The sequence below is a fragment of the Gorilla gorilla genome, chromosome 18 (genome assembly GCF_029281585.2).
Source record: "Gorilla gorilla gorilla isolate KB3781 chromosome 18, NHGRI_mGorGor1-v2.1_pri, whole genome shotgun sequence".
NCBI lineage: Eukaryota > Metazoa > Chordata > Mammalia > Primates > Hominidae > Gorilla > Gorilla gorilla.
This window is the reverse complement of record NC_073242.2, coordinates 106,119,155-106,144,511: the sequence shown is the minus strand read 5'-3', so window position 1 is coordinate 106,144,511 and position 25,357 is coordinate 106,119,155. Positions and strand designations below refer to the sequence as shown.

The window sequence follows — 25,357 nt, the reverse complement described above, 5'->3', positions numbered from 1 at the left end:
TGAACTTTGAAGATGTTATGTAAAGTGAAACAAGCCAGACACAAAAGGGCAAATATTACATGATTCTACTTGTATGAGGTATCTAGAAATACTGAATTCATAGAAACAGAAGGCGGAATGGTTGTTTCCAGGGGCTAAGAGGAGGGAGAAATGGGGAATTAATGTTTAATAGGCATGTTTCCGACCCCTAGAAGCAGAAAATAATAAAAGGCATGGAGTTTCAGTTTTAGAAAATGAGTAAGTTCTAGATACAGATGGTGGTGACAGTTGCCCAACAATGTGAATGCACTTAATAATGCCACTGAACAGAACAGTTAAAAAACTATCTGAATTGTAAATTTTACGGTATATACATTTTACCACAATAAAAAATAAAGTTTTTAAAATGCACATAATTTTACACTATAAAAAGTTAATTTTACTGTATGTATTTAATAAAATTCTTAAATAGTAACTAAAAGAGGCTTATCTTTGAGAGATACATGCTAAAATAGATAAAATGATATGATGTCTGGCATTTGCTTCAAAACAGTCCAGGAAGTTGGGATGAAAAGTATAGATTTAAAAAACGCCATGAACTAAAATCAGGTGAAGGTGGGTGATGGGTACATGCAGTATAGTTCATTATACTATTCTGTATTTGTAAATGCTTGGAATTCTCCATAATAAAAAGTAAATTACTGTTCATTCACATAATGAAATACAGTGCAATCAATTAGAAAAGAATGAGGAAAAGCTTTGTGCAGACACACAAACACTTCAAGATAAATAATTAAGTTTAAAAAAAGTAAACCACAGATTAAGTTGATGTCTAGTGTGCTAGTATTACTATAAGCAAAGGGGACATGCAACAGACAAGAGACGGTAATAGAGGCTGCCTCTAGGAAAGGACCCAGGGAAAAGGGTATGTAAATAGGGAGACTGCCTTTTCGGTATGTACCCATTTGTACTCTGAGTATATCTACGGGATAAATTCCTAGAACAAAACTGCCATGTTTAAGGGAATATACATTATAAATGTCATCAGATATTGTCAAAATGCCCCCCAAAGAAATTGTATCAATTTCTATTAACAACGTAGGAGTATACTTGTTTTCCCATACACTAACTTTGGATATTACCCATTGTATTGACTTTTGCCAATCTTATAGATAAAATATAACATCTCCTTGCTCTGATTTACTTAAAAAAAATAAATAACTTGGGGAGCTTTTGTTCTATTTTGTATAATGGAAGCTATCTCAATTCATCAAATAAATACAAAACAATTCCAACACACATATTTATTATCTCACAGGTCTCATGGGTCAAAGTATAGCTTATACTGACCCTAGGCTCAGGGTTTGATTTACTTTCTTTCTTCTTCTTTTTTTTTTTCCAAGATGGAGTCTGGTTCTGTCACCCAGGCTGGAGTGCAGGGGCTTGATCTCAGCTCATTGCAACCTACACCTCCCCGGTTCAAGCAATTTTCATGCCTCAGCTGCCTGAGTAGCTGCGATTACAGGCGCATGCCACCATGCCTGGATAGTTTTTGTAGTTTTAGTAGAGACGGAGTTTCACCATGTTGGCCAGGCTGGTCTCGAACTCCTGACCTCAAGTGGTCTGCCGCCTTGGCCTCCCAAAGTGCTAGGATTACAGGCATGAGCCACCGCACTCGGTCTGATTTACTTTCATTTAATAACAGACTATTTCTTCATTTGTTTATCGGCCGCTTATTTATTTCCTTTTCTGGGAACTTCCTGTTCCATTTCCTTTTCTCATTTTTCTATTAGTTTTCTTTTTACTTAATGACTTCTTACTTAATGACAAAGAGCTCTTTAGACATTAAAGAAACTAAGTCTATTGCAGTGTATTGGGAATGTTTTTCCAGCATGCCCTCTGACTTTATTTATCATGAGAAGTTCTTAATTTTCAGGTATCAAATATATAAAACTTTTTCTTTGTCTTTTTGGCTTCATAACTTATCACCATGCTAATATTTTTACTTTTTTTCTTCTGGCAAATCAGGCAGCATCCTGAACCACAAATGGTTCAGAGCAACTCCCACCATACTGATATATTCATTCATATCTTCTCTTACTCATTTTAGAATTTTTTAATTTTTAGTTAAATATCTGATTATCAAAAGATTACTTAGACGGGTAGAATGAATCCAGCTTAATTTTGTCCCAAGTTCCAAATGGCTTGCCAATAGCCCCAACATCACGGATTTAAAAGCAAGGCCCAGACACAGCATGGTGGCTCACACCTGGAATCCTAGCACTTTTGGGAGGCCAAGTCGGGCAGATCCCTTGACCCCAGGAGTTCGACACCAGCCTGGGCAACACGGCCAAATCCTGTCTCTACAAAAAAATACAAAAATTAGCTAGATATGGTGACGAGTGCCTGTAGTCCCAGCTACTTGGAAAGCTGAGGTGGGAGGATCCAGAGCCTGGGAAGTCAAGGCTGCAGCGAGCCGTGATCGCACTACCGCACTCCCGCACTCCAACCTGTGTGACAGAGCAAGACCCCGTCTCAAGATATATAATAAAATTAAAATAAAATAAAAATAAAAGCAAGGCCATACATGATGACATACTTCACCCATACACATAGCCCTAAACCTCATCTGCTATAATTAATTCTCCCTCCTACTCCATTAACAGCCACTCTGTTCTCTTTGTGGCTCCAAACACACCAGCCATACTTCCACCTAAGGGCGATTGCCCTGGCTTCTTCCTCTGCCTGAACACTCTTCCCCAGATATCCACCTGGGTTGCTCTTTCACTTCCTTCGGTCTCTGCTTAAACATCAGCTTATGAGAATGACCTTCTCTTATCATCCTATAGGAAAAACCTCCTCCCCAACCCTTACACTCTGAATTATTTTTCTCTATAGCCCTTACCACTCCCCAGCTAGCATGTTATAAGCTCCATGACCACAGGGACTTTTATTTATTGTTATATTCCAGCAGGACCACAATGTCTGGCACTCAAATATCTGCTGAATGAATGAAGCTGAAATGTCACTTTTACCAAAACAAAATTCCTACTAAGCATACTGAACAGGAGAAAAAGATTTTACTCCCCAGACTTCAAGTGTTAAATGGAGTAGTCATACAGACAAAGAAAAGGTGGGAGGATTACGGAGGGGGAGGAGAAGCAGCATGCCTCTTTAAACAAAAGGGTCTATCGGTTTAAGTTATCAATGCCAGGTACGTCACAAGTACATCTTAACAGCCTCGCTCTGTATCCTAGACATACTGAACCTCAATTTTCAATTCAACTGCATTAAAAACTCACTTCACCTAAGCAAGACCAGGAAGAGACCTTCCAACTGCCGAGAACCTTCTTAAGTCCATAGGCATTCAGTTACGCCAGAGCATTATAATAAGTCTGGTACGCCTTTATACTGAATCTACCTGAACATAACAGCAATCTTTTTTAAAAAGGAGTCTGTGGAATATCTCTTAAAAGAAACACAAGAAGCCAGTTATCCCGTGGGTAGCTGGTGGACAGGAAGGACGAGATAATTTTTTTTTTTTTTTGAGATGGAGTCTTGCTCTGTCACCCACGCTGGAGAGCAGTGGCGCAGTCTCGGCTCACTGCAACCTCCGCCCCCCGGGTTCAAGCAATTCTCCTGCCTCAGACTCCTGAGTAGCTGGGACTACAGGAACTCTCCGCCACGGCCGGCTAATTTTTGTATTTTTAGTAGGGCGGCGTTTCGCCATGTTGGTCAGGCTCGTCTCGATCTCCTTACCTCAGGTGATCCGCCCGCCTCGGCCTCCCAAAGTGCTGGGATTACAAGCTTGAGCCGCCGCGCCCGGCCAAGAGAGAATTTTCTATATACTCTTTTTCTAACTTTTGAATATAGAACCATGTCAATATTCTAGTCAATGGTAAAGTAAATTAAAACTAGACCAAGAAGCTGGGTGTGATGGCTCACGCCTGTAATCCCAACACTTTGGGACACCGAGGCGGGAGGATCGCTTGAGCCCAAGAGTTCGAGACCTGTCAGGGCAACACAGCGAGACCCCCATCTCTACAACAATTTTTTTTTTTAATTTAGCGGGACGTGGTGGCGCGGGAGTGTAGTTCCAGCTACTTGGGAGGCTGAAGCCGGAGATTCGCTTGAGCCCGGGAGGTCCAGGATACAGTAGGTCGTGATCGCGCGGCTGCATCACAGCCTGGGCGACGGCGCGAGCCCCGACTCAAAAATTAAAAAATAAAAACGACGAGAGGCCAGACGTGGTGGCTCACTCCTGTAATCCCAACACTTTGGGTGGCCGAGGCAGGAGGATCGCTTGAGCTCAGGAGTTCAGACCAGCTTAGGTAACACAGACCCATCGCAAAAAAAGAACAATAATAAACAACAAGGGAGCGAGGAGGCAAGAAAATGGTGCAAATTTACCCGGATGTCAACAGGGGGCGGGGCCAAGCGCCGCTACCGAAGATGCCAAGATGGACGCCACGCAGCCAGGAGAAAGACCCCAACCCCACCCGCGCAGGTATCCGCGAGGCCCCGCGCTCAGCCTCCTCACCCCCGCTATCCGCGGCCTCCGGGTCCTCCTCCGCCTTCCGCTTGAGCTTCTGGGAGGAGGGGCTCACCGGCGCGTCCCCCAGCAGGTACTTATGCTCCTGGCCCCGCAGGTGCTTGAGGTAGCGGTCCTTCAGGGACTGCCACGAGTGCTGCGTGAGCGAGCTCTTCTCCATCGCTTTCCACAAGGCGTTACCGGTGACGGAGCTGGGCGAGCGGGCATTTTCCTTCACGTAGGTAAGGATGGCTACGTCGTCCGCATCCGTGAAGGCGATCCGCCCCGCGAGCCGCTGCGGCTCCGGCTCCGCGGCGCCCTCGGCCAGGGCCCCGGGCTTTGCTTCCGAGCCGGTGTCCGCCGCCGAGGCGGGGCCCAGCCGATAGGCCTCCAGCTCCAGCCTCTCGTTGCGCTCCACGCAGTCCAGGATGTACTGCGTGGAGATGAAATCACCCGAGGCCTCGGCCAGCGCCTCCCCGGGCTGGGCCAGCAGCACGGCCCCGGGCTCCTGCACTCGGCACACGGTGCCGCCGCCGTGCAGGATGAGCGTCGACAGCCGACGCTTGGCCGGGCTGGGCCGCACGTAGAAGGACATGGAGCTGCCGTCGTCCCTCACGAACAGAGTCGAGGAATGGGTGGGCCCGTTGGGGTCTTTGCCCAAATCCATCGCCTCCGCCATGTCTGACGCCGAGCACTATTAGAAGAGCTGCCCCCTCGCGAGCGCCTGGCACACACAGCTCAACTGACTGAGCTGTCACCGCAGACGCCTCTGCCGCGAAGCGCAGCACTGGGCCTGCGCAGCAGCAGCCGCGGCGCATCGAGAGTGCCCGCCCCCTCTCCCCCGGAAGAGGTGGGGCTTCGCACCTTGACCTGGAAATTAACGTACTATCCTCCTTACTTTTGGGTCGGGCCTTGCGGGAAGATGGCGGCCGTACAGGCGGCCGAGGTGAAAGTGGATGGCAGCGAGGCGAAACTGAGCAAGAAGTGAGTGTCGCTGCGAGTCTTTAAAGCCTTTGCGGTAGGAGAGTGTGGGCTGGGAAGCGCCGCGAGGTTTCCACCAAGGCTGCTGTGCCGGGGCCTTCTTGCCGGCTCTCGTGGGTACGCGCATGCTGAGACGTGGTGGCTGCGCCCTGCAGACCACGTACCCCGGGATACCCCGGGCACGCTGGCTCCCAGTTCCCAGCTGGCACTGGCGGGATGCTCCCTATCATACTCCTAGAGTTAAGAGACTGTGGAGGAGGAACTAGGACGAGAACTAAGAGTTATCAGAAAAGAAAAGCGAAACTTCCTGCTTAGCTTCATCCTCCTTTCTGAGAAATGCATTCTTTTGTTGAGCCACTCAGTAAACGTGGAAGTTGGAGAAATGTTAAATACCCTAGTTTTTCAGAAAGACCTTCAAAATTTTCTGGGCCTCACTAAGGTCATTCTGAACGTTATGTATTAAAAGGGATCAGTTCTAAAACTGTCATGCATCTACCCGTATGGGTTATTCAGTAAATACCTGTGAGTATTAAGTGATCAACGTCTAACAGTAGAGACCATCTTAATTCAGCTTGATACCTTTGTTAACCACTCCCAAATCCCTGGAGTATGTAGGTTAACATAGATAAGTCAGGATTAGCCACCCTTTAACTGGCTGTTTTATATTCTCATTAGCGTTCCCCATTTGAACCACAGAACACAGGTAACTGAGTGTTTTATCATTGCTAGGAAGATGGTACATAGTACCATTCCAGAGGCATACGAGAGGGCTTAATCCCCGTGGCGCGCACTTGTTATCCCAGCTACTCGGGAGACTGAGGCAGGAGAATCGCTTTAACCCAGGCGGCGGAGGTTGCAGTGTGCTGAAGTCGTGCCACTGCACTCCAGCCTGGGAGACTTGAGGTAGCGGTCCTTCAGGGACTGCCAGAAGTGCTGCGTGAGCGAGCCCTTCTCCATCGCTTTCCCCAAGGCGTTACTGAGACAGAGCCAGACCCTGAATGAAAAAGAAAAGAGAAATGATGTTTCCTTTTTTTTTTTTTTAAGATGGAGTCTCGCTCTGTCGCCAGGCTGGAGTGCAGTGGCGCGATCTCGGCTCACTGCAACCTTCGCTGCCAGGGTTCAATCGATTTTCCTGCCTCAGCCTCCCGAGTAGCTGGGATTACAGGCGTGTGCCACCATGGCTGGCCAATTTTTGTATTTTTAGTAGAGACGGGGTTTCACCATGTTGGGCAGGATGGTTTCAATCTCATTACCTCGTGATCCGCCCACCTTGGCCTCCCAAAGTGCTGGGATGACAGGCGTGAGCCACCACCCCCGGCCTGATGTTTCCTTTTGTGTCCCTGGCTTTGTGCTTCAAATATCTTAGAAAAAGTATAAGAGAAATTGTCTAAGTTTATAGTTGGGTAGGACCTTAATATATTGTCCTTTATTAGAGCAATCCGATGGACTTCCATAAAAGTTTGGAACCTGGTCTTTGGACTGCTACCTTAGAGAAAATTGACTTGAGTTTAATCTATTAAGTCAAATTTAATTGAATGTGGTGTATCTGTGATATACGATCCTAAAGTTTAGTTCATTCTTTCAAACCACCTGTGATAATCAATTACATTGAATTGAATTTTAGGACTGTATATCACAGGTGAAAGCAAGGTTTCCAGTTCAGAGTGTGTTTTTAGATAAACGGAGAAAACTGGTTAATTCCTCTTTACTGACTTTTTTTTTTTTTTGGAGGCAGAGTCGTTGTTGCCCCGGCTGGATTGCAGCGGTGCGATTTCAGCCCACAGCAACTTGCAACTCCCGGGTTCAAGCAATTCTGGTGCTTCAGCCTCCCAAGTACCTGGGACTACAGGTGCATGCCACAACACCCGGTTAAATTTTTGTGTTTTAGTAGAGACGGGATTTCACCTTGTTGCCCAGGCTGGCGTCAAACTCCTGAGCTCACGTGATCCGTCCGCCTCAACCCCACAAAGCGCTAGGATTATAGGCGTGAGCCACCACTCCCTGCTTCACTGACTTTTCTAAAATTAAATACAGCTACTACTTTTTTGACCAGCTTTTCTGTGCCAGGCACAATGCTAGATCTCTACAAGCTTTCTGTCTAATCTCAATAATAACCTTGCAAGAGGAGTTATTGCCCATTTTTCAAATTAATAAACTGAGGCCCTAGTAATTAAATGCATTATGAAAGTGTGCATTCCTAAAATATAGTCTAGCACTGATCCAGAGCACTGGAGCACGGATCTGAACTCAGGCCTGTGACTCCACAGTCCATGCTCTGTATCCTGACTGCACAGCACTACTCACGTTGTCTTACCTGTCATTGATGTCTATTCCTCTAGTTACCATGAGCTAAAATAATTTTTTTCTGATAAACATTTCCTTCCGTTTATTGTTCTGGGGAATTCTTTGGTCTGAAATTTTTAGTAAGCACCATTTTGTGCCAGGTATTGACTCCAAGTTTAAAAGCGGATGTGCTCCCTGCCCAAGTGAAATAGCCTCCTCAAATTTATTTGAACACGGTAAAGAAGGTGATCTCTGTAATTCTGTTGCCTTCCAGTGTTGATAATGTATAAACATAACGCAGTCTAAGGACCTTCCTGAAATTCTCCTTTCCCCTTGTTCCTAGAGTTCCAAACAAGTCTTCTCTTTGACACGTATTTTTGTGTGGCTTGCATTTATCTTTGTCTAGAGTTTGCAATTGATAGTGACAGTTTCCTCTTATTTTATGTGCTTCCTATTGCCATCTTGTGGCCAGGTATTTCCTCTCCAGGTGAGAAACCACACTTCAGGGCTTCAGAAAGTGCCTCACATCCTGTTCCCATATTCTAGGATGTTGTGAGCATTTTTACCTGTAAGCTATCCATTAACTTGCTGTTGGCTTTACCCCAGATATGCATGTTTTTTCCATAGTCAGGACTAAGAACATTGTCAGTTACAGTTGTAGCACAGAGAGTGTTACAGGGTTGCTATCAGTTAAGACAGTCTTAAGTTAAATGGGACTAAAAGGTAGTAGAAGCATGGTCCCCCTCCCCAACCCGTAAGAGAGTTGGTTGGCTATATGTATACTGTCTGTCCCATCTGACACCACATCTCTGTGTTTCCCGCTAGGTGGTGGTAATCATTAGTTCCAGGGTGCTCTGCCATGTTGACGCAAGCTGCTGTAAGGCTTGTTAGGGGGTCCCTGCGCAAAACCTCCTGGGCAGAGTGGGGTCACAGGGAACTGCGACTGGGTCAACTTGCTCCTTTCACAGCGCCTCACAAGGACAAGTCATTTTCTGATCAAAGAAGGTTGGTGCCCATTACCTTCTTTATTGCTCTGGAAGCAAAAATTATTTCCTTACTTGGTTCATTTTCTGTTAAGCCTCTGGCTAAGTCTTTGGACTTGTTGCTAAGGAAACAAGGAGCTCTAATACCAAAACCAATAGTCCTTTCCCATTTTCTCTTTAATAAATTCAAATCATCTCTCCTTAGAGTCTTCAGATGACATGTGGATCTTATTCTAGAAGAGTGCTGAGAACAAAACCTTTGTTTGAACAAATAATTTCTAATGCCAGCTATTTCCCTTTTCTGTCTTTCTGGAGTTTTGTGTGCTCTTGAGATTAATTTGGTTTCTAGTCTTAGTGCTATCCCTAGGACCTTTTTGGATTATCCTTAAGATTGATTTGATTGAAGAGGAGCACCTGGTTGAGGGGAAAACAGATTTATCTTAATTCTAGAAGAACTAGACAGCCTAATCTTAGCAGTCCACTGACTGAATTATAGCATGATAGCACCAGCACAGTGTTTTGGAAAGGTTGTCTTTACAAATGTTATAAGACATTATATGTAGAAAAAGCTGTCAACTTTGAAACCATTCAGAATCTGTTTTTCTTTTTTAAAAGATGAAAGATTCAGCCAGGCGTGGTGGCTCACGCCTGTAATCCCAGCACTTTGGGAGGCCAAGACAGGCAGATCACGAGGTCAGGAGATCGAGACCATCCTGGCTAACGCGGTGAAACCCCATCTTTACTAAAAATACCAAAAAAATTAGCCGGGCGTGGTGGCGGGCACCTGTAGTCCCAGCTACTCCGGAGGCTGAGGCAGGAAAGTGGTGTGAACCCGGGAGGCAGAGCTTACAGTGATCCGAGATCGCACCACTGCACTCCAGCCTGGGCAACACAGCGAGACTCTGTCTCAAAAAAAAAAAAAAAAAAAAAAAAAGTGAAAGATTCAAAACCTCAATTCATTTTTTTAAGTTATTCTAAATTCATATCGAAAATGAAGGATGTGTCCTGAAGCCAGAATGTTTGCGGGCATGACTTGGGATCTTCTGCTGTGGTTCACTATTGCAGAATATTTGATTATGTTCGGCGGTTTGAAAGAATGATCCATAAATTGTCTTTGAATAGTAAAGATATCCCTCCCTACACCAATCTGTTTAGTTTCTGGTTTCAGATAGCAAATTCAGACCATAAGAGACATGAACATATCATACAGAACGGCTCAAAGTTGTCCGCATTACTTTGTTTTTTCAGGTTCAAGTGATAAGTATCAAGAGTTTGGATACCAAGTGATTTAACCAGAAATGTATTTAAATCTATATGAGGCACAGAGAGTAAAGGGTGAAGATACTAAAAGATACCTAGAAAGCTCACATTTGGTTAGCTGAATGCCAGGGTCAGGGTAATCCCTTTATACAAACATTATCTCATTACATACCATAACAACTGGTGGGGGTTGTCTATTATTATTTTCGTTTCACAGGTGAGAAGTTAATTCACTCGTCCAAGTGACGTAATTGACAAGTGTGTTGGAATTTAGTCCCAGGCAGCCTGACTACAAAGATGGTATATTACCCCCTGTACTATACTGCTTTGCACACCGTTCTATTTTGTTGTCTAAGTCAGGCTCCAGTGGGCAAAGTGAGACTAATGCTGACAGCCATTCTTCGACAGACTGTTGGTAGGGGAGGTCTCCTTGAGTGCTAAAGAGCTGGCTCTTCCTTACTATCATCCTAACTCACTCTTAGGGGAGGGATAGAGAGAGGGGGTAGCAGAGGGCTGGAGATGTTGCCTTATCATGTATTAGATCTGGCATTGGAGGGGTCAGGTGGCTCACACGTGTAATCCTAGCACTTTGGGAGGCCAAGGCGGGCAGATCACTTGAGGAAAGGAGTTTGAGACCAGTCTGGCCAACGTGGTGAAACCTCCTCTCACTAAAAATACATAAATTAGTTGAGTGTGGTGGTACACACCTGTAATCCCAACTACTCAGGAGGCTGAGGCACGAGAATCCCTTGAAACCCAGGAGGCAGAGATTGCAGTAAGCTGAGATTGTGACTGCTCTCCAGCCTGGGCCACAGAGCAAAACTCTGTCTCATAAAAAAAAAAAAAAAAAGACCTGGCACTGTTGGAACTTCACCTTCTAGGGGGATACTAAACAACTAAGATTCAGTCACTGTCCTCAAGGAGCTCCCTAATCTAATTAGCTCAAGAAAAGCCTATTCTAATTTTCTAGAAAACCTTTTCTCCTATTCAAAACTAATGCATAGGATTTTCTTTGTCTTGGTACATCTTGGTTTTAGTTGGGACCTAATGCCAAGGACTTGAGACTGGCAAGCAGAGACTGAGAGTGATTTTTCACATCTTTGTTCTAAGCTTATTTTTCCCTTTGTGTCTTTCACATAAAGAGTTTAGTGACAAGCTACTTGAGCTGAGCTGTGGGTGTGGAATTGAGGGGTATAGAACTGAGCAAGAGCGTTTCTCCTGGGCGATTCATGTTTTTGATAAGTTGCTAGGGGCAGAACATAGAGGACTCTTCAGGCAGGTAACACATTGAACGCTTTCATCTTTCCAACAGTGAGCTGAAGAGACGCCTGAAAGCTGAGAAGAAAGTAGCAGAGAAGGAGGCCAAACAGAAAGAGCTCAGTGAGAAACAGCTAAGCCAAGCCACCGCTGCTGCCACCAACCACACCACTGATAATGGTGTGGGTCCTGAGGAAGAGAGCGTGGACCCAAATGTGAGTTCCCTGGGCCACCAGCATGGTTGAGCACAGGAAAGCTTCTGATGAGGCTTCTGGCAGATTCTTTGGGACTGGACAGTAGGAGGGACCAGTACGCCTGAGGTCACTGCCAGGGATAAGGGAGGGTCTCCCACAGCATCTGGTTAAAGGCACAGACCCTGAGTGTTTTTTATGTCAACCCCCAAAAGGCATTTGGGAGAGTCCAGCATTCAAGTGAATTAACCTTCCTTGGAATTAGCTTGACCTTGAGGCCCCAGGGAAAGTGTCTCTCTAAAGATTGCCTGAGGTTTACTTTAGAGCAGGGGCTGGCAAACTACAGTCCACCAGCCAAACCCACTTCTCCATGCCCCCACTTTATCCTTCCCTCCCTGGTTTTTTGTTTTTGTTTTTGTTTTTTTGAGGCAAAGTCTCATTCTGTCACCCAGGCTGGAGTGCAGTGGTGTGATCTCACTGCAACCTCCGCCTCCCCGGTTCAAGTGATTCTCCTTCCTCAGCCTCCCAAGTAACTGGGATTAGAGGCACACACCACTACACCCTGTTAATGTTGGCCAGGCTGGTCTTGAACTCCTGGCCTCAAGTGATCCACCCGCCTCGGGCTCCCAGAGTACTCGGATTACAGGCATGAGCCACCACACCTTGCCCCTCCTTGGTTTTACTAGTAAAATTGTATTGGAACACAGCTGTGCTCATTTGTTTACGTATTTCTGAGGCTGCTTTCCCCCTGAAACAGCAGAGTTGAGAAGTTGCATCAGAAAAGCTTTGTGAGAAAGGCTGCTGTAGAGTATTCCGTGTTTACATTCTCCAGGCCCCATGCCGTGGGGAAAAGTCTGATGTGTCGCCAGAGGTAGGAGAGTAGTTAAGAACATAAGTAGTTAAGAACGTAAGTGACTCGACTCACCATGCAAATGTGGTCTACAAAAGTGACAACAAGGCCACCTGTACCAATTAAAAATTAAACTTTTATGATTTTAGGCAGAACTCAGATTTTTCTTTTTGTTGACTCTTGCGTTTTGAAATGCTGGCCTCTGGCCGCCCTGCATATTTTAAGTGCAAATCTCATTCCATATTCAATCCTGTAATGCAGAGGTCTTGGTTAAAGAAAACAATGTATTGGGGTCACTCGGGGGCAGAATACTGCCCTCTGCTAGGTGGGCCCCACTGGTCTGACCAGGTTCAACTTCTCAAGGGCTTTTTTTTTTTTTTTTTTTTTTTAACAGCAATACTACAAAATCCGCAGTCAAGCAATTCATCAGCTGAAGGTCAATGGGGAAGACCCATACCCACACAAGTTCCATGTAGACATCTCACTCACTGACTTCATCCAAAAATATAGTCACCTGCAGCCTGGGGATCACCTGACTGACATCACCTTAAAGGTGGCAGGTAGGAACTCTCCCTGGCAAATCACTGAACTCCCACAACAGGTAGGCCTGCGGCTTCAGTAGCACAAGGGAAGGTCTGGGTTGGTCTTGTTCTTAAGTAGCCTGTGTCTGAAGCTACTTTACTAAGGACAGTGCCATTATATCTACACAGAAAGAAGCAGAGCAGCCCCGAGACATGGAATCATATTCCAGATGATGTAGTGCTACAAAGAGAGGGGCTTTCTCTATAAGGATTCCCTTCATCAGCAAGAATCAGCGGTAGAAGTCTCAGGCTTCTAAGAATTCCAGTCTTTGGCCTAAGAATGCTTTGCACTGAGACAGTATTTCTAGAACATTGCTCTTTTGGAGTTGTAGTATCTTGGGTGAGATCTTCTTTTCCTAAATTTAAAAAACAAAAAAAAAATCACATCTTTTCCTTGCCCTCTCCCACCAAATAGTAAAACTATCAGTTGTAGAAAATTTAGAATAGTCAAAGAAGCACAGAGAGAAAGTTTTGATTACGCATAATCCTACCACCCAGAGAGAATTTCTGGCAGGACCTAAATGCCAAAAAGATTTCTTCTTTAAAGTGCAGTGATTTTACTAAAATCTTTTTTTTTTTTTTTTTTTTTTTTTTTTTTGAGATATAGTCTCACTCTGTCTCCCAGGCTGGAATGCAGTGGTGCCGTCTCAGCTTACTGCAACCTCTGCCCCCCAGGTTCAAGCAATTCTCCTGCCTCAGCCTCCTGAGTACCTGGGATTACAGGCACCTGCCACCACACCTGGCTAAGTTTTGTATTTTTAGTAGAGATGGGGCTTCGCCATATTGACCAGGCTGGTCTCGAACTCCTGACCTCAGGTGATCCACCTGCGTCGGCTTCCCAAAGTGCTGGGATTACAGGCGTGAGCCGCCACACCCTGCCACTAAAATATTTATTGATGTTAGTTATTCTAGTTCAATATTCTCAGATACACAGTATGCTCTGAGATCTTTTCACATCTGTGTATTCAGATTTTTTTTTATTTTTTTATTTTTATTTTTTTGAGGCGAAGTCTTGCTCTTGTCCCCCAGGCTGGAGTGCAATGGCGCAATCTCGGCTCACTGCAACCTCTGCCTCCCGGGTTCAAGCGATTCTCCTGCCTCAGCCTCCCCAGTAGCTGGGATTACAGGTGCCTGCCACCACGCCCAGCTAATTTTTGTATCTCTAGTAGAGACGGAGTTTCACCATGTTGGCCAGGCTGGTCTCGAACTCCTGACCTCAGGTGATCCACCTGCCACGGCCTTCCAAAGTGCTGGGATTACAGGCATGAGCCACTGTGCCCAGCAGATCTTTTTTATTTTAATTGTTTGTTTTTATTCTCTTTCTTGCTTTACATTTCCTTTGGGACTTTTATCTGCATACTGGATCATCTTGATTCTTTTCAATAATTGTCACTTTATCTCAAATCCTTTTTATCTTTCTTTATACTTTGATTTTTAAATTTTATCCTCCTTTTCACTTTCTGTTTCTCTTAAGGCATTATTTGTTGTATTTAGTCACTATTATTTCCTTATAGCTTAGTCTGCATTTTCTGAAAGATTTTTTACTTTATTTCTAATTGTTTCATGTGTTATCACCTCATTTCTTAGTTTTTCTAATTCTAATTTGTGTTCTTTCATGTTTTGCGTCTTTTTCTTCGTGTCTTTCAGCTCATTGTTGAATAGTAAGTTAGAATTTTTTGCTTTTCACGGCACGTACTCACTCATAAGTGAGAGTTGAACAATAAGAACACATGGACACAGGGAGGGGAACATCACACACTGGGGCCTGTCGAGGGGCGGGGGGACCGGGGAGGGACAGGGTTAGGACAAATACCTAATGCATGCGGAGCTTAAAACCTAGATGACAGGTTGATAGGTACAGCAAACCACCATGGCACATGTATACCTATATGACAAATCTGCGTGTTCTGCACGTGTATCCCAGAACTTAAAGTAAAATTTAAAAAAAAAAAAAAAAGGAATTTTTTGTTTTTCTAAGCATGTCTGTCTTGAGTGCTTTTATTTTGTCTAGAGGGGTGTTATTCTCCTTCTATCTCTCCATTTTTAGTTTTTTAAGTAACTTTATATGGTATGTGAGCCCAGTGCTTTTATGTTGCTTACATTTACATGAAATCAGTTTTCCTGAGTGTTCAAAGGAAGCTCGGTTTCGTTTTTCCAGTGAGCTCCCTCTTGTTTTTGTGGCGTGTTCAGAAATACTGCAGCTTGTTGTTTGAGATTTCCTGGTTCTCTTCTTCTTCCTCACTTTTTTTGGGTCTTCTTTTTTTTTTTTTTGGTCTCTTTTTTCCTTGTCCTGTTCAGTTTTTACGGTCTTGTCCTAGAAGGGAGCCTGGCTGTTGAGAGGGTTTCTGTGGGCTCTACTCCTCATTCCCTTTAGATTTTTTTTTTTTTTTTTTTTTTTTTTGAGACTGAGTTTTGCTCTTATTGCCCAGGCTGGAGTGCAATGCCGTGATCTCAGCTCACTGCAACCTCCGCCTCCCAGGTTCAAGCGATTCTCCTGCCTCAGCCTCCCAAGTAGCTGGGATTACAGGCATGTGCCACCACGCCTGGCTAATTCTGTATTTTTTTTTTAGTAGAGACAGGGTTTCTCCATGTTGGTCAGGCTGGTCTTGAACTCCCAGCCTTACGTGATCTGCCTGCCTCGGCCTCCCAAAGTCCTGGAATTACAAGCGTGAGCCACAGCACCTGGCCCCCTTTAGATCTTCTTAATGCAACCCTCACCTGTATGGAAACGGACATACATCCCCTCCCAGTTTCAGCTGCTCTCCCCCAGTGAGCCTGGAGGAAAAGGTTCACATTTTCCAGAGGATACCTTTGGCCATTTGGGGGCTTTCCAGTTCTCAGATCCGTCCCATATCCCATTTCTCCCCACTGCTTTTTCCCCGTATAGAGGTCTTATGGCTCTTGGTGGTTTGCCTCGTTGCTTATATTTGAGGGTCCTTGGCAACGTCTTCCCACAGCATTTTGTTGTAAATTTTGTCCATGGATTTTTCACTTTGCCTCTCTAGCTGTGCTTTCTATTTTTATGTGAGGATTCAGGGAAATCCAAAAACTATGCTGCTACCAGCACCACCATCTTCTAGGCATCTGGTTCTTAATCTTGAAAGCTAGATCCTGAAAGCATGTCTTTAACTGGTTTAAATGGACATTGTTGGTTTGAGGGAAAAGATGGGGATTAAACCTCAAGCTAAAATCAGATTGTACTGCTTTGCATTGTGCCCTGACAAAAAAAAATGCAGGCCGGGTGTGGGGGCTCACACCTGTAATCCCAGCACTTTGGGAGGCTGAGGTGGGTGGATCACTTCAGCCCAGGAGTTCAAGACCAGCCTGGGCAACATGGTGAAACCCCCTCTCTACTTTAAAAAAAAAAAAAAAAAAATTAGCCAGGTGTGGTGGTGTGCATCTGTAATCCCAGCTACTCAGGAGGCTGAAGCAGGAGAATCACTTGAACCTGGGAGGCGGAGGTTGCATTGAGCTGAGATCATGCCACTGCACTCCAGCCTGGGCAACAGAGCAAGACTCTGTCCCAAAAAAAAAAAAAAAAAATGCAGAGGGAGTTTTTTTTTGACACTGATACCATAAAATGACTTCTGGTTCTGTCGGTCAGTATTTTTCCTCTTCTTTTTCTAGGTAGGATCCATGCCAAAAGAGCTTCTGGGGGAAAGCTTATCTTCTATGATCTTCGAGGAGAGGGGGTGAAGTTGCAAGTCATGGCCAATTCCAGGTATCTCGAAATACCCAGTTATAGACCTTTCTTGGTTGGCGTAGAGCAACATAGCAATAGGCTGATGTGGTCTTACTGGTATTTGAAGTTAGAGTAAGAAGGAGTGGGACATGGTTGGGGAAGGCTGAGAAGAGGATAATGTGGCCACCTGGTCACCTGTAAAGTAATGACTACTCTCAAGTTATATGACAGTAAAGTAAAGGATAGTCCTTTTTTAATAGTGGCCCCTGAATCTGAGGTCCTTCTTGGGCTCACATTAACTAGGTATTAACAGTTGAGTGAGGGTTCCAGAGGAGACCAGTGGTCAGTGTTCATTTGAATTGTTGTTACTGAATTACATTTCTTTTTCACTCAGAAATTATAAATCAGAAGAAGAATTTATTCATGTTAACAACAAACTGCGTCGGGGAGACATAATTGGAGTTCAGGGGAATCCTGGTAAAACCAAGAAGGGTGAGCTGAGCATCATTCCGTATGAGATCACCCTGCTGTCTCCCTGTTTGCATATGTTACCTCATCTTCACTTTGGCCTCAAAGACAAGGTAAGCGTTCTTGGCCTCCTAGCTGTGGCCTCCTAGCTTTCTGTTTGTTTTATCATACCTTTGGATCAGACATACCAGTGATTTCTAACTGCTGCTTTTGGTTTAGGAAACAAGGTATCGCCAGAGATACTTGGACTTGATCCTGAATGACTTTGTGAGGCAGAAATTTATCATCCGCTCTAAGATCATCACATATATAAGAAGTTTCTTGGATGAGCTGGGATTCCTAGAGGTGAGGAGAGTTCCTTGCCTGACGTGATGAGCTGCCTTGCAATGCTTGCCTCATCCTCTCCCTTGCCTTCCTTTTCCAAAGCGTATCCTGTGTCAGGATCCTTCATGCCTAATGAGAATGTCCCCTTTCTTGCCATCGTCTCTGTTCTACCTTGTCCTGATTAGGAAGGCAGGACCGGACTTCCAAGATAATGGACAAGGTATAGGGCCATCCACATGCTAGTGATGTCACATTCAATATGTATTCACGTCATTTTGCTTTTTTGTAGCATTAAGAAATATTTTTTGATTATATGAGAAAGGCAAACACACGTACCATAAAACAAATTCAAACAATAAATTAAATAGAAGCAAAACTGAAAGTGCTCTTTCACTCCTTCTGACTAACTTCCCTACCCAAACTTGAGTTTGATATGTATCCTTCCGCACCATTTACTGGGCATATATACGTATGTACATATGCATGTTGCAGATGGAGTGCACATATGTAAACATTTTGGAGGAGTTTTATTTTTGGTTTAAATATGAATGAAGTCACACTATGTGTATTGTGATGGACCTGCTTTTATTTCACTTAAGATATTCTGGATCTCTTTGTATAAGATAGATAAGTACTCTTTCTTAATGCTGCATTATTTGTTTCAACAAGCATCTTTATACACATGTTCAAATGTTTCTGTAGGATGGATTTCTAGAAGTAGAATAAGTCAAACAATATAAGCAGTTAAAATTTTTTTTAAACAATCAGTTGAGATAACTCACTACCTTCAGACCAGCCTAAATTTTTAATAAATACTGGGAATTGGGCCGGGCGCAGTGGCTCACACCTGTAATCCCAGCACTTTGGGAGGCCGGGGTGAGCAGATCACAAGGTCAGGAGATCAAGACCATCCTGGCTAACACAGTGAAACCCTGTCTCTACTAAAAACACAAAAAATTAGCCAGGCGTGATGGCAGGCACCTGTAGTCCCAGCTACTTTGGAGGCTGAGTGAGGAGAATGGTGTGAACCCAGGAGGCGGAGCTTGCCATGAGCCGAGATCGCGCTGCTGCACTCCAGCCTGGGCAACAGGGCAAGACTCCGTCTTAAAAAAAATTAAATAAATACTGCAAATTGAACTCAAGAAAGGCTATATCCATTTAGATTCTAATTTACAGCTTGTGAAAGTTCGTGGTACTATATTAATGATATTAGGTATTAATAGAAATTGAGACACTGTTGTAGAAAATCATAGTGTCCTTTTTTGTCAAGCACTTGCATGTTACTGTTGAACTTATTAACATTTAGTTTGGGGTATAACAGGCTTAGACTATATTACATGCAAAGCATGGTCTGTCCCCAAGGCCTCTGGTTATCTAAGGACTGATGTTTCTCCCTGCCTTTTTTAGATTGAAACTCCCATGATGAACATCATCCCAGGGGGAGCCGTGGCCAAGCCTTTCATCACTTATCACAACGAGCTGGACATGAACTTATATATGAGAATTGCTCCAGAACTCTATCATAAGGTAGTCAATAATAGTACACCCTTTTCCCTTAAAGAAGCAGAAAGCTGGAATACCACTGGCTAGACGGGTATAGTCAGAAATAAGAGGAACAGAGAGAGTAAAGCAGCCAAGAAAGTGTTCTGATGGGTCAGGTGTGTGGATGTGAGTAACACTTCCAGAATTTCTCTACAAGATTAATAGAGCATTGCAGGGCAGAGACCAAAGGGGTTGTCTTTCCCATGTATACAGGCACTTCTTACCTACTTTGGTTCCCGTAAAACTTTTAAGATACAGTCTTACATGGATTAGATCTGATTTAAGTCTTTCACAGAAGAAAGAGCCTAATCTCTCTGTGGAAGTTGGAAATAAGCATCTTCAGGCCTGGTGCAGGCCTCACACCTGTAATCCCAGCACTTTGGGAGGCCAAGGCGGATGGATCACTTGAGGTCAAGAGTTTGAAACCAACCTGGCCAACATGGTGAAACCCAGTGTCTACAAAAATACAAAAATTAGCTGGGCGTGGTGGCGTGTGCATGTAATCCCAGCTACTCGGGAGACTGAGGCAGGAGGATTGCTTGAACCCGGGAGGCGGAGGTTGCAGTGAGCCGAGATCCTGCAACTGCACTCCAGCCTGGGTGACAGAATGAGACTTCGTCTCAAAAAAAAAAAAAAAGTATCTTCAAGTCACTATAAAGATGTCTTGTCAAATTCCCAGGTAAATATTGAAGATTATTATTCAGGATTCTTAGTTGCAGGCAACAGAAACTGTTATAACTAGTTTAAGCAAAATAAAAATTTATTCAGCTCTATAGGTGAGGTATTGCTCCTCACAAGAGGGCATTAGCTGCGGGGGTCTGCCTGCAGACCCTGACCTAAACGGTGGATGAATAAAACGTACACTGAAACACAGATACTCTGTTTTGCCAGTCCTGCTGAGTGTCCGACCACCTGCACACCAAGAGAGGTGTATTTGTCATTGCGGCCGACCCTGAGCAGCTCTCACTCCAGGCATTTATTTAGTATATAGAATTAACAACAGAAGCTTTGAGTAAACACACTTGTGGATAATTAACATGGTAAGAGAGGAGTTCTAGGAATTATTAAAGTCCAGGTACCATGGTCTAAAGTAAATACCATTAGGGAGCAGTATCTTTGGTCAACCTCCCCCCAAGAGGGCCATCTGGCTGAAAGGTTAGTTAGTGGAGGTAGGGTAAACAGACTTAACTGGAGAAGCCTCTATTTTCCGTAGTATTTACCCTATGACCTAATGCTCTAAGGTAAGAACCGGCTGCCTTCAGCCTGTTCAATTATTACAAGCTATGTAACCTTTCGGCCTTACAAAAGGTTTGTGACTATTCCTTATAACTTTCCCCAATATTTCCCTTTAATATTTCTGCCACCATCCTGAGTGAATCCCAACATAGAGGAAGCTCACAGTCCCCAGGAGGATCAGAGAATCAGGCTTGGAAACTATACAACTAGGAATGATTCTGAGTCATATTAGAATGGGCTGTTCTCGTGGAGAACCCAGTGTATTTTCCTAGTAGGCACAGTTACTACAGCTCATAACCCTGGCACTAGGCACAAGTCACTGCCGCTAGGACCTCTGCAATCTAAAAGCTACATGCGGCTGGCCCCCTTCACCAGAATGAATTCTATGCAATACCCACATCTTTTGTTAGTAGTTTCCATGCTGAAGTCTCACAAGTGTATCTGACTGGTGGAGCTTGGGTCACACGCCTGCAGCCTAACCCCAAGAGAGGCTGCTTCCTTGGGGAGGTTCAGACTCAATGATGGGGGATGCCCAAGACAGGAAGAGTATCCAGAAGTCCTAGGCAGCCAAAAAAGAGGGGTAACTATCCACACTACAAGGGTATAAAGAGAGCAGGGTGCTTGGCATTTTGACCAGAGACCTGAGAGTATACCTAACCTGTGAAAACCAAGTTACGGCTTTTGGAGACTGAAACTTCCCAGAGCTGTTAATACAAGATTAGCTGTCATGGGGCCGGGCGCGGTGGCTCATGCCTATAATCCCAGCACTTTGGGAGGCGGAGGCAGGCAGATCACCTGAGGTCGGGAGTTCAAGACCAGCCTGACCAATACAGAGAAACCCTGTCTCTACTAAAAATACAAAAAAATTAGCCAGGCGTGGTGGCACATGCCTGTAATCCCAGCTACTAGGGAGGCTGGGGCAGGAGAATTGCTTTAACCTAGGAGGCGGAGGTTGCGGTGAGCTGAGATCGTGCCATTGCACTCCAGCCTAGGCAACAAGAGCAAAACTCCATCTCAAAAAAAAAAAAGATTAGCTGTCATGACCGTGGCCATGTGTTGTTGTTAGATGCTTGTGGTTGGTGGCATCGACCGGGTTTATGAAATTGGACGCCAGTTCCGGAATGAGGGGATTGATTTGACACACAATCCTGAGTTCACCACCTGTGAGTTCTACATGGCCTATGCAGACTATCACGATCTCATGGAAATCACGGAGAAGATGGTTTCAGGTGACTCCTGCTCTCTCTCATACTCATCGGGTGGTTGGTATGCTGCTTTCAGAGGAGGGCTGCCTGGATTTCATTCCCGCTAAATAACAGGTTTCTCTCCCAGGGATGGTGAAGCATATTACAGGCAGTTACAAGGTCACCTACCACCCAGATGGCCCAGAGGGCCAAGCCTACGATGTTGACTTCACCCCACCCTTCCGGCGAATCAACATGGTAGAAGAGCTTGAGAAAGCCCTGGGGATGAAGCTGCCAGAAACGAACCTCTTTGAAACTGAAGGTAAAGTGACAACAGTCACTCCTCCGTTGTAAGGCCCTCCTTCCTGTTCAGCTCTGAATTTGATTGGGTCAGAGCTAGAATTTCCCACTCTATTCTCTTTATGTACATTTTTACTTGGCTAGTGTGATGTCTCCTGCCCTAACTTGTGCATTTGTGTCCCAGAAACTCGCAAAATTCTTGATGATATCTGTGTGGCAAAAGCTGTTGAATGCCCTCCACCTCGGACCACAGCCAGGCTCCTTGACAAGGTGAGAGGCCCCGCCTTTGTTGTACATGTCCTCATCTGGTGCTGAACAGTTCCCTCTTCCCTGGGAAAATGAACCCCACTGGGGAGAGTTCATTTCTGCAGCTTCACAGGAAAACCCTAGAGAGAGAACAAGAGAATTAACAGACTTTTAACTGTCATACTAAGCTCTGTGCCAAATAATTTATGTGTGTGATCTCAGTTAATCCCGTCCAGCTTTTAAAAAGCTATAGGGTAGGGTGGGCATGGTGGCTCACACCTGTAATCCCAGCACTTCAGGAGGCCGAGGCGGACGAATCACCTGAGGTCAGGAGTTCGAAACCAGCCTGGCCAACATGGTGAATCCCTGTCTCTACAAAAAATCCAAAAATTAGCTGGGTGTGGTGGCGGGCACCTGTAATCCCCGCTATTCAGGAGGCTGAGGCACGAGAATCGCTGGAACCAGGATGTGGAGGTTGCAGCAAGCCGAGATCATGCCACTGCACTCCAGCCTGGGCGACAGAGCGAGACTACATCTCAATAATAATAATAATAACAATAATAATAATAATAAATAAAAAGCTATAGGATAAACCCATCTGGATGGGAGCTGAGATCTTCTGTCTGGGCTGGGATGATCAAATACTATTCAGAAATGGTGACTAACTCTGCTTTGCTTCTCATTAAGCTTGTTGGGGAGTTCCTGGAAGTGACTTGCATCAATCCTACATTCATCTGTGATCACCCACAGATAATGAGCCCTTTGGCTAAATGGTAAGATTCCAGTTACCTATTGCTGCATAACAGCCCCAAAACTTAGCGGTGTTAACAATTTATTGTCAAGATTTTGTGGTTTGACTGGTGGTCTTTCTGCTGGGTGGTGTTGACCAGGATAACCCACGTGGCTTTTTTTCAACTGGGGATTCTGCCAGGGCACTTTGGTTCTCCTCCACGTAGTCACTCCACATACGATCTTATCCTCCAGGGCCTCTTCATGTGGCCTGTCTGGCAGCACAGCCTGGGCTTCCCTTCAGCATGGTGGTTGGGCTCTAAGGGGAAGCTTCCAAAAGAACAGACCTCATTGTGCAAACACGTATCAAGCCTCTGGTGATAACCCATTGGCCAAACCAAGACATGTTGCCAGCGCAGAGTCCAGGTGAAGGAGACTACACATGGGCATGAATACAAGAGGTGTGGTCCATTTTAACAGTCTGCCACGCTGGCCTGTTAGGAAGATCATTAAACCTTCCTGGTCTCTCTCACCCTCCTCACTGTTGTACCAAATGATTTGTTGCTGAGACTGCATGCAGGCTTCCGACTGCAATCAGTAACACTTTTGAGTCCACTAGAATTCAATTATTGTATTAGATGTTTGATCGTTAGACCAACCTGGCCAATATGGCGAAACCCTGTCTCTACTAAAAATACAAAAATTAGCCAGGCATAGTGGCATGGGCCTGTGATCCCGGCTACTCAAGGCTGAGGCAGGAGAAGTGCTTGAACCCAGGAGACAGAGGTTGCAGTGAGCCGAGATCACACCACTGCACTCCAGCCTGCGTGACAGAGCGAGACTCCGTCTCAAAAAAAAAAGAAAAAAAAAAATTAGCTCATTAGGGGTCTCTATATTCACCCTCCTCTTTGGTCTCCTGTCCCTAGGCACCGCTCTAAAGAGGGTCTGACTGAGCGCTTTGAGCTGTTTGTCATGAAGAAAGAGATATGCAATGCCTACACTGAGCTGAATGATCCCATGCGGCAGCGGCAGCTTTTTGAAGAACAGGCCAAGGTGAGAAAGGGGACTGTGAGCAGAAGCTGTGCCAACTCACCAGGAAATACCAGCCTTAACCCTGATCTGTGTCAGCGTATACGTTCTTGATGACTTCAGAAGTGAAAGATAAAGCCATAGGCTTTGCTGGAGGAGTCACATTTCAAGATGGTGACTTCACCTGGTATTGACTCTGTCATACATAAGAGGAACTTCATTATTAATCTCCGTATGGAAAGTGTGACGCTTGCCTTGAAAATACACTTGCCAAGCAAGAACATTATTTTCTTAGATTGTACATGTATTGAGGTGGCATAGGGCTGGGAGGTAGGTAGAGATGAATGGAGAAGACAGAACCCCCACAGGCTGCCTGCAGCGGGTGTTGACACTGAGGGCTGTTTTCAGGAAATGGGAGAAAGACTCTTGCAATTGTCACAGTCTCTGAGAATTAACCTATTTGGAGTCCCAGAGCCCCAAGCAGCAGAAGGGTTTTCTTTCAGAGAAATTTGTATGTGTTCTGAGGTCGATTTCATCAGTCCTGACCTCCAGGTCTTTGAAAGAAACGGCTGCATCTTGGAGTTACTAGGAAATGAATTCCCAGCAAGTCCTGAGTGTCAGGAGCATCTCTGGAATGATGGTACTCCCACCTCGGAGCCTGGTAACATGTTCACTCACACACTGAGATATCTTAGAAGAAGGTCACCTTTTGGTTCTCTTTCCTCTTCTAGGCCAAGGCTGCAGGTGATGATGAGGCCATGTTCATAGATGAAAACTTCTGTACTGCCCTGGAATATGGGCTGCCCCCCACAGCTGGCTGGGGCATGGGCATTGATCGAGTCGCCATGTTTCTCACGGACTCCAACAACATCAAGGTACGTAGCAACCCTCCACAGAGCACACTTCCCTGAGGAAGCTGCATTGTGTTGGAGCCAGGGCATGGTGGGCCTGGAGGATAAAATTAAGGAAGGGCTTTGGGCTGGGAAGAGGAGCAGGCAGAGGAGTTCCATGCCACTCACAGGAGGGCCAGAGCCTCTGACCTTAAAGGATTTGGGTTTTTTCCTACCAGGGGCAGAAGGAATACTAATTGTTTGCATTTCTTGAGGATCCAGGGAAGTCTCCGTGCATTATTTCAGCTAATTAAGTCAGCCCTATGAGGTGTAGAAACTGTTGTTTCCCATTTTTATAGATGAGGAAATCAAATTTTCATAGAAATGCATCTATTCATCTTTTTGACATAGTGCCCTAGGCAGTGCTATGCATTTGTTCTTTGTCATCTGTAACTTGAGAGGGTCTGAGTTGAAATAAAAGAACACATGAGCCTTTTCAGCTGGAATATACTAATCTCTGGATTTTGGTGGTAACAACAGAGGCAAGAGGAATGGGTAGATAGCTGTGAAAAAATGTTGAGAGTGCTTCTCAGCTTCAAGGTACATTCTTATCTCCCACAGGAAGTACTTCTGTTTCCTGCCATGAAACCCGAAGACAAGAAGGAGAATGTAGCAACCACTGATACACTGGAAAGCACAACAGTTGGCACTTCTGTCTAGAAAATAATAATTGCAAGTTGTATAACTCAGGCGTCTTTGCATTTCTGCGAAAGATCAAGGTCTGCAAGGGAATTCTTGTGTGCTGCTTTCCATTTGACACCGCAGTTCTGTTCAGCCATCAGAAGAGAGACAAGGAATTAAAAATTTCTTTTTAATCCTGTTACCAAATAA

At 44.9% G+C, this 25,357-nt stretch overlaps 2 protein-coding genes across 5 annotated transcripts in view; one reads left to right on the top strand and one right to left on the bottom strand.

The window, feature by feature from the left end:
• The window catches only part of TERF2IP (TERF2 interacting protein), a 9,826-nt gene extending 4,332 nt beyond the window's left edge, over window positions 1–5,494 (bottom strand). Inside the window, exon 1 of the mRNA XM_004058013.5 lies at window positions 4,520–5,494. Coding sequence (XP_004058061.1) covers window positions 4,520–5,189 — 670 coding nt within the window. The 5' untranslated portion in view covers window positions 5,190–5,494. The remainder of the gene's footprint in view (window positions 1–4,519) is intronic.
• Window positions 5,368–25,357, top strand: KARS1 (lysyl-tRNA synthetase 1). 4 transcript variants are annotated; one of them, XM_004058010.5, is made up of 15 exons: window positions 5,368–5,494; window positions 8,600–8,779; window positions 11,330–11,489; window positions 12,710–12,875; window positions 16,524–16,617; window positions 16,973–17,159; window positions 17,266–17,391; window positions 18,778–18,897; window positions 21,215–21,377; window positions 21,481–21,654; window positions 21,817–21,902; window positions 22,566–22,651; window positions 23,534–23,660; window positions 24,368–24,511; window positions 25,088–25,357. In XM_004058010.5, exons 2-15 carry the CDS (start codon window positions 8,634–8,636, stop codon window positions 25,184–25,186), a joined length of 1,878 nt encoding a protein of 625 aa, XP_004058058.2. In that variant the 5' UTR covers window positions 5,368–5,494; window positions 8,600–8,633; the 3' UTR covers window positions 25,187–25,357. The 4 variants fall into 4 exon arrangements, with proteins under 4 accessions (XP_004058058.2, XP_004058057.2, XP_063556412.1 ...); XM_004058009.5 differs by lacking the exon at window positions 8,600–8,779 and having other exon boundaries at window positions 5,372–5,494; XM_063700342.1 differs by lacking the exons at window positions 5,368–5,494; window positions 8,600–8,779; window positions 12,710–12,875 and having other exon boundaries at window positions 11,379–11,489.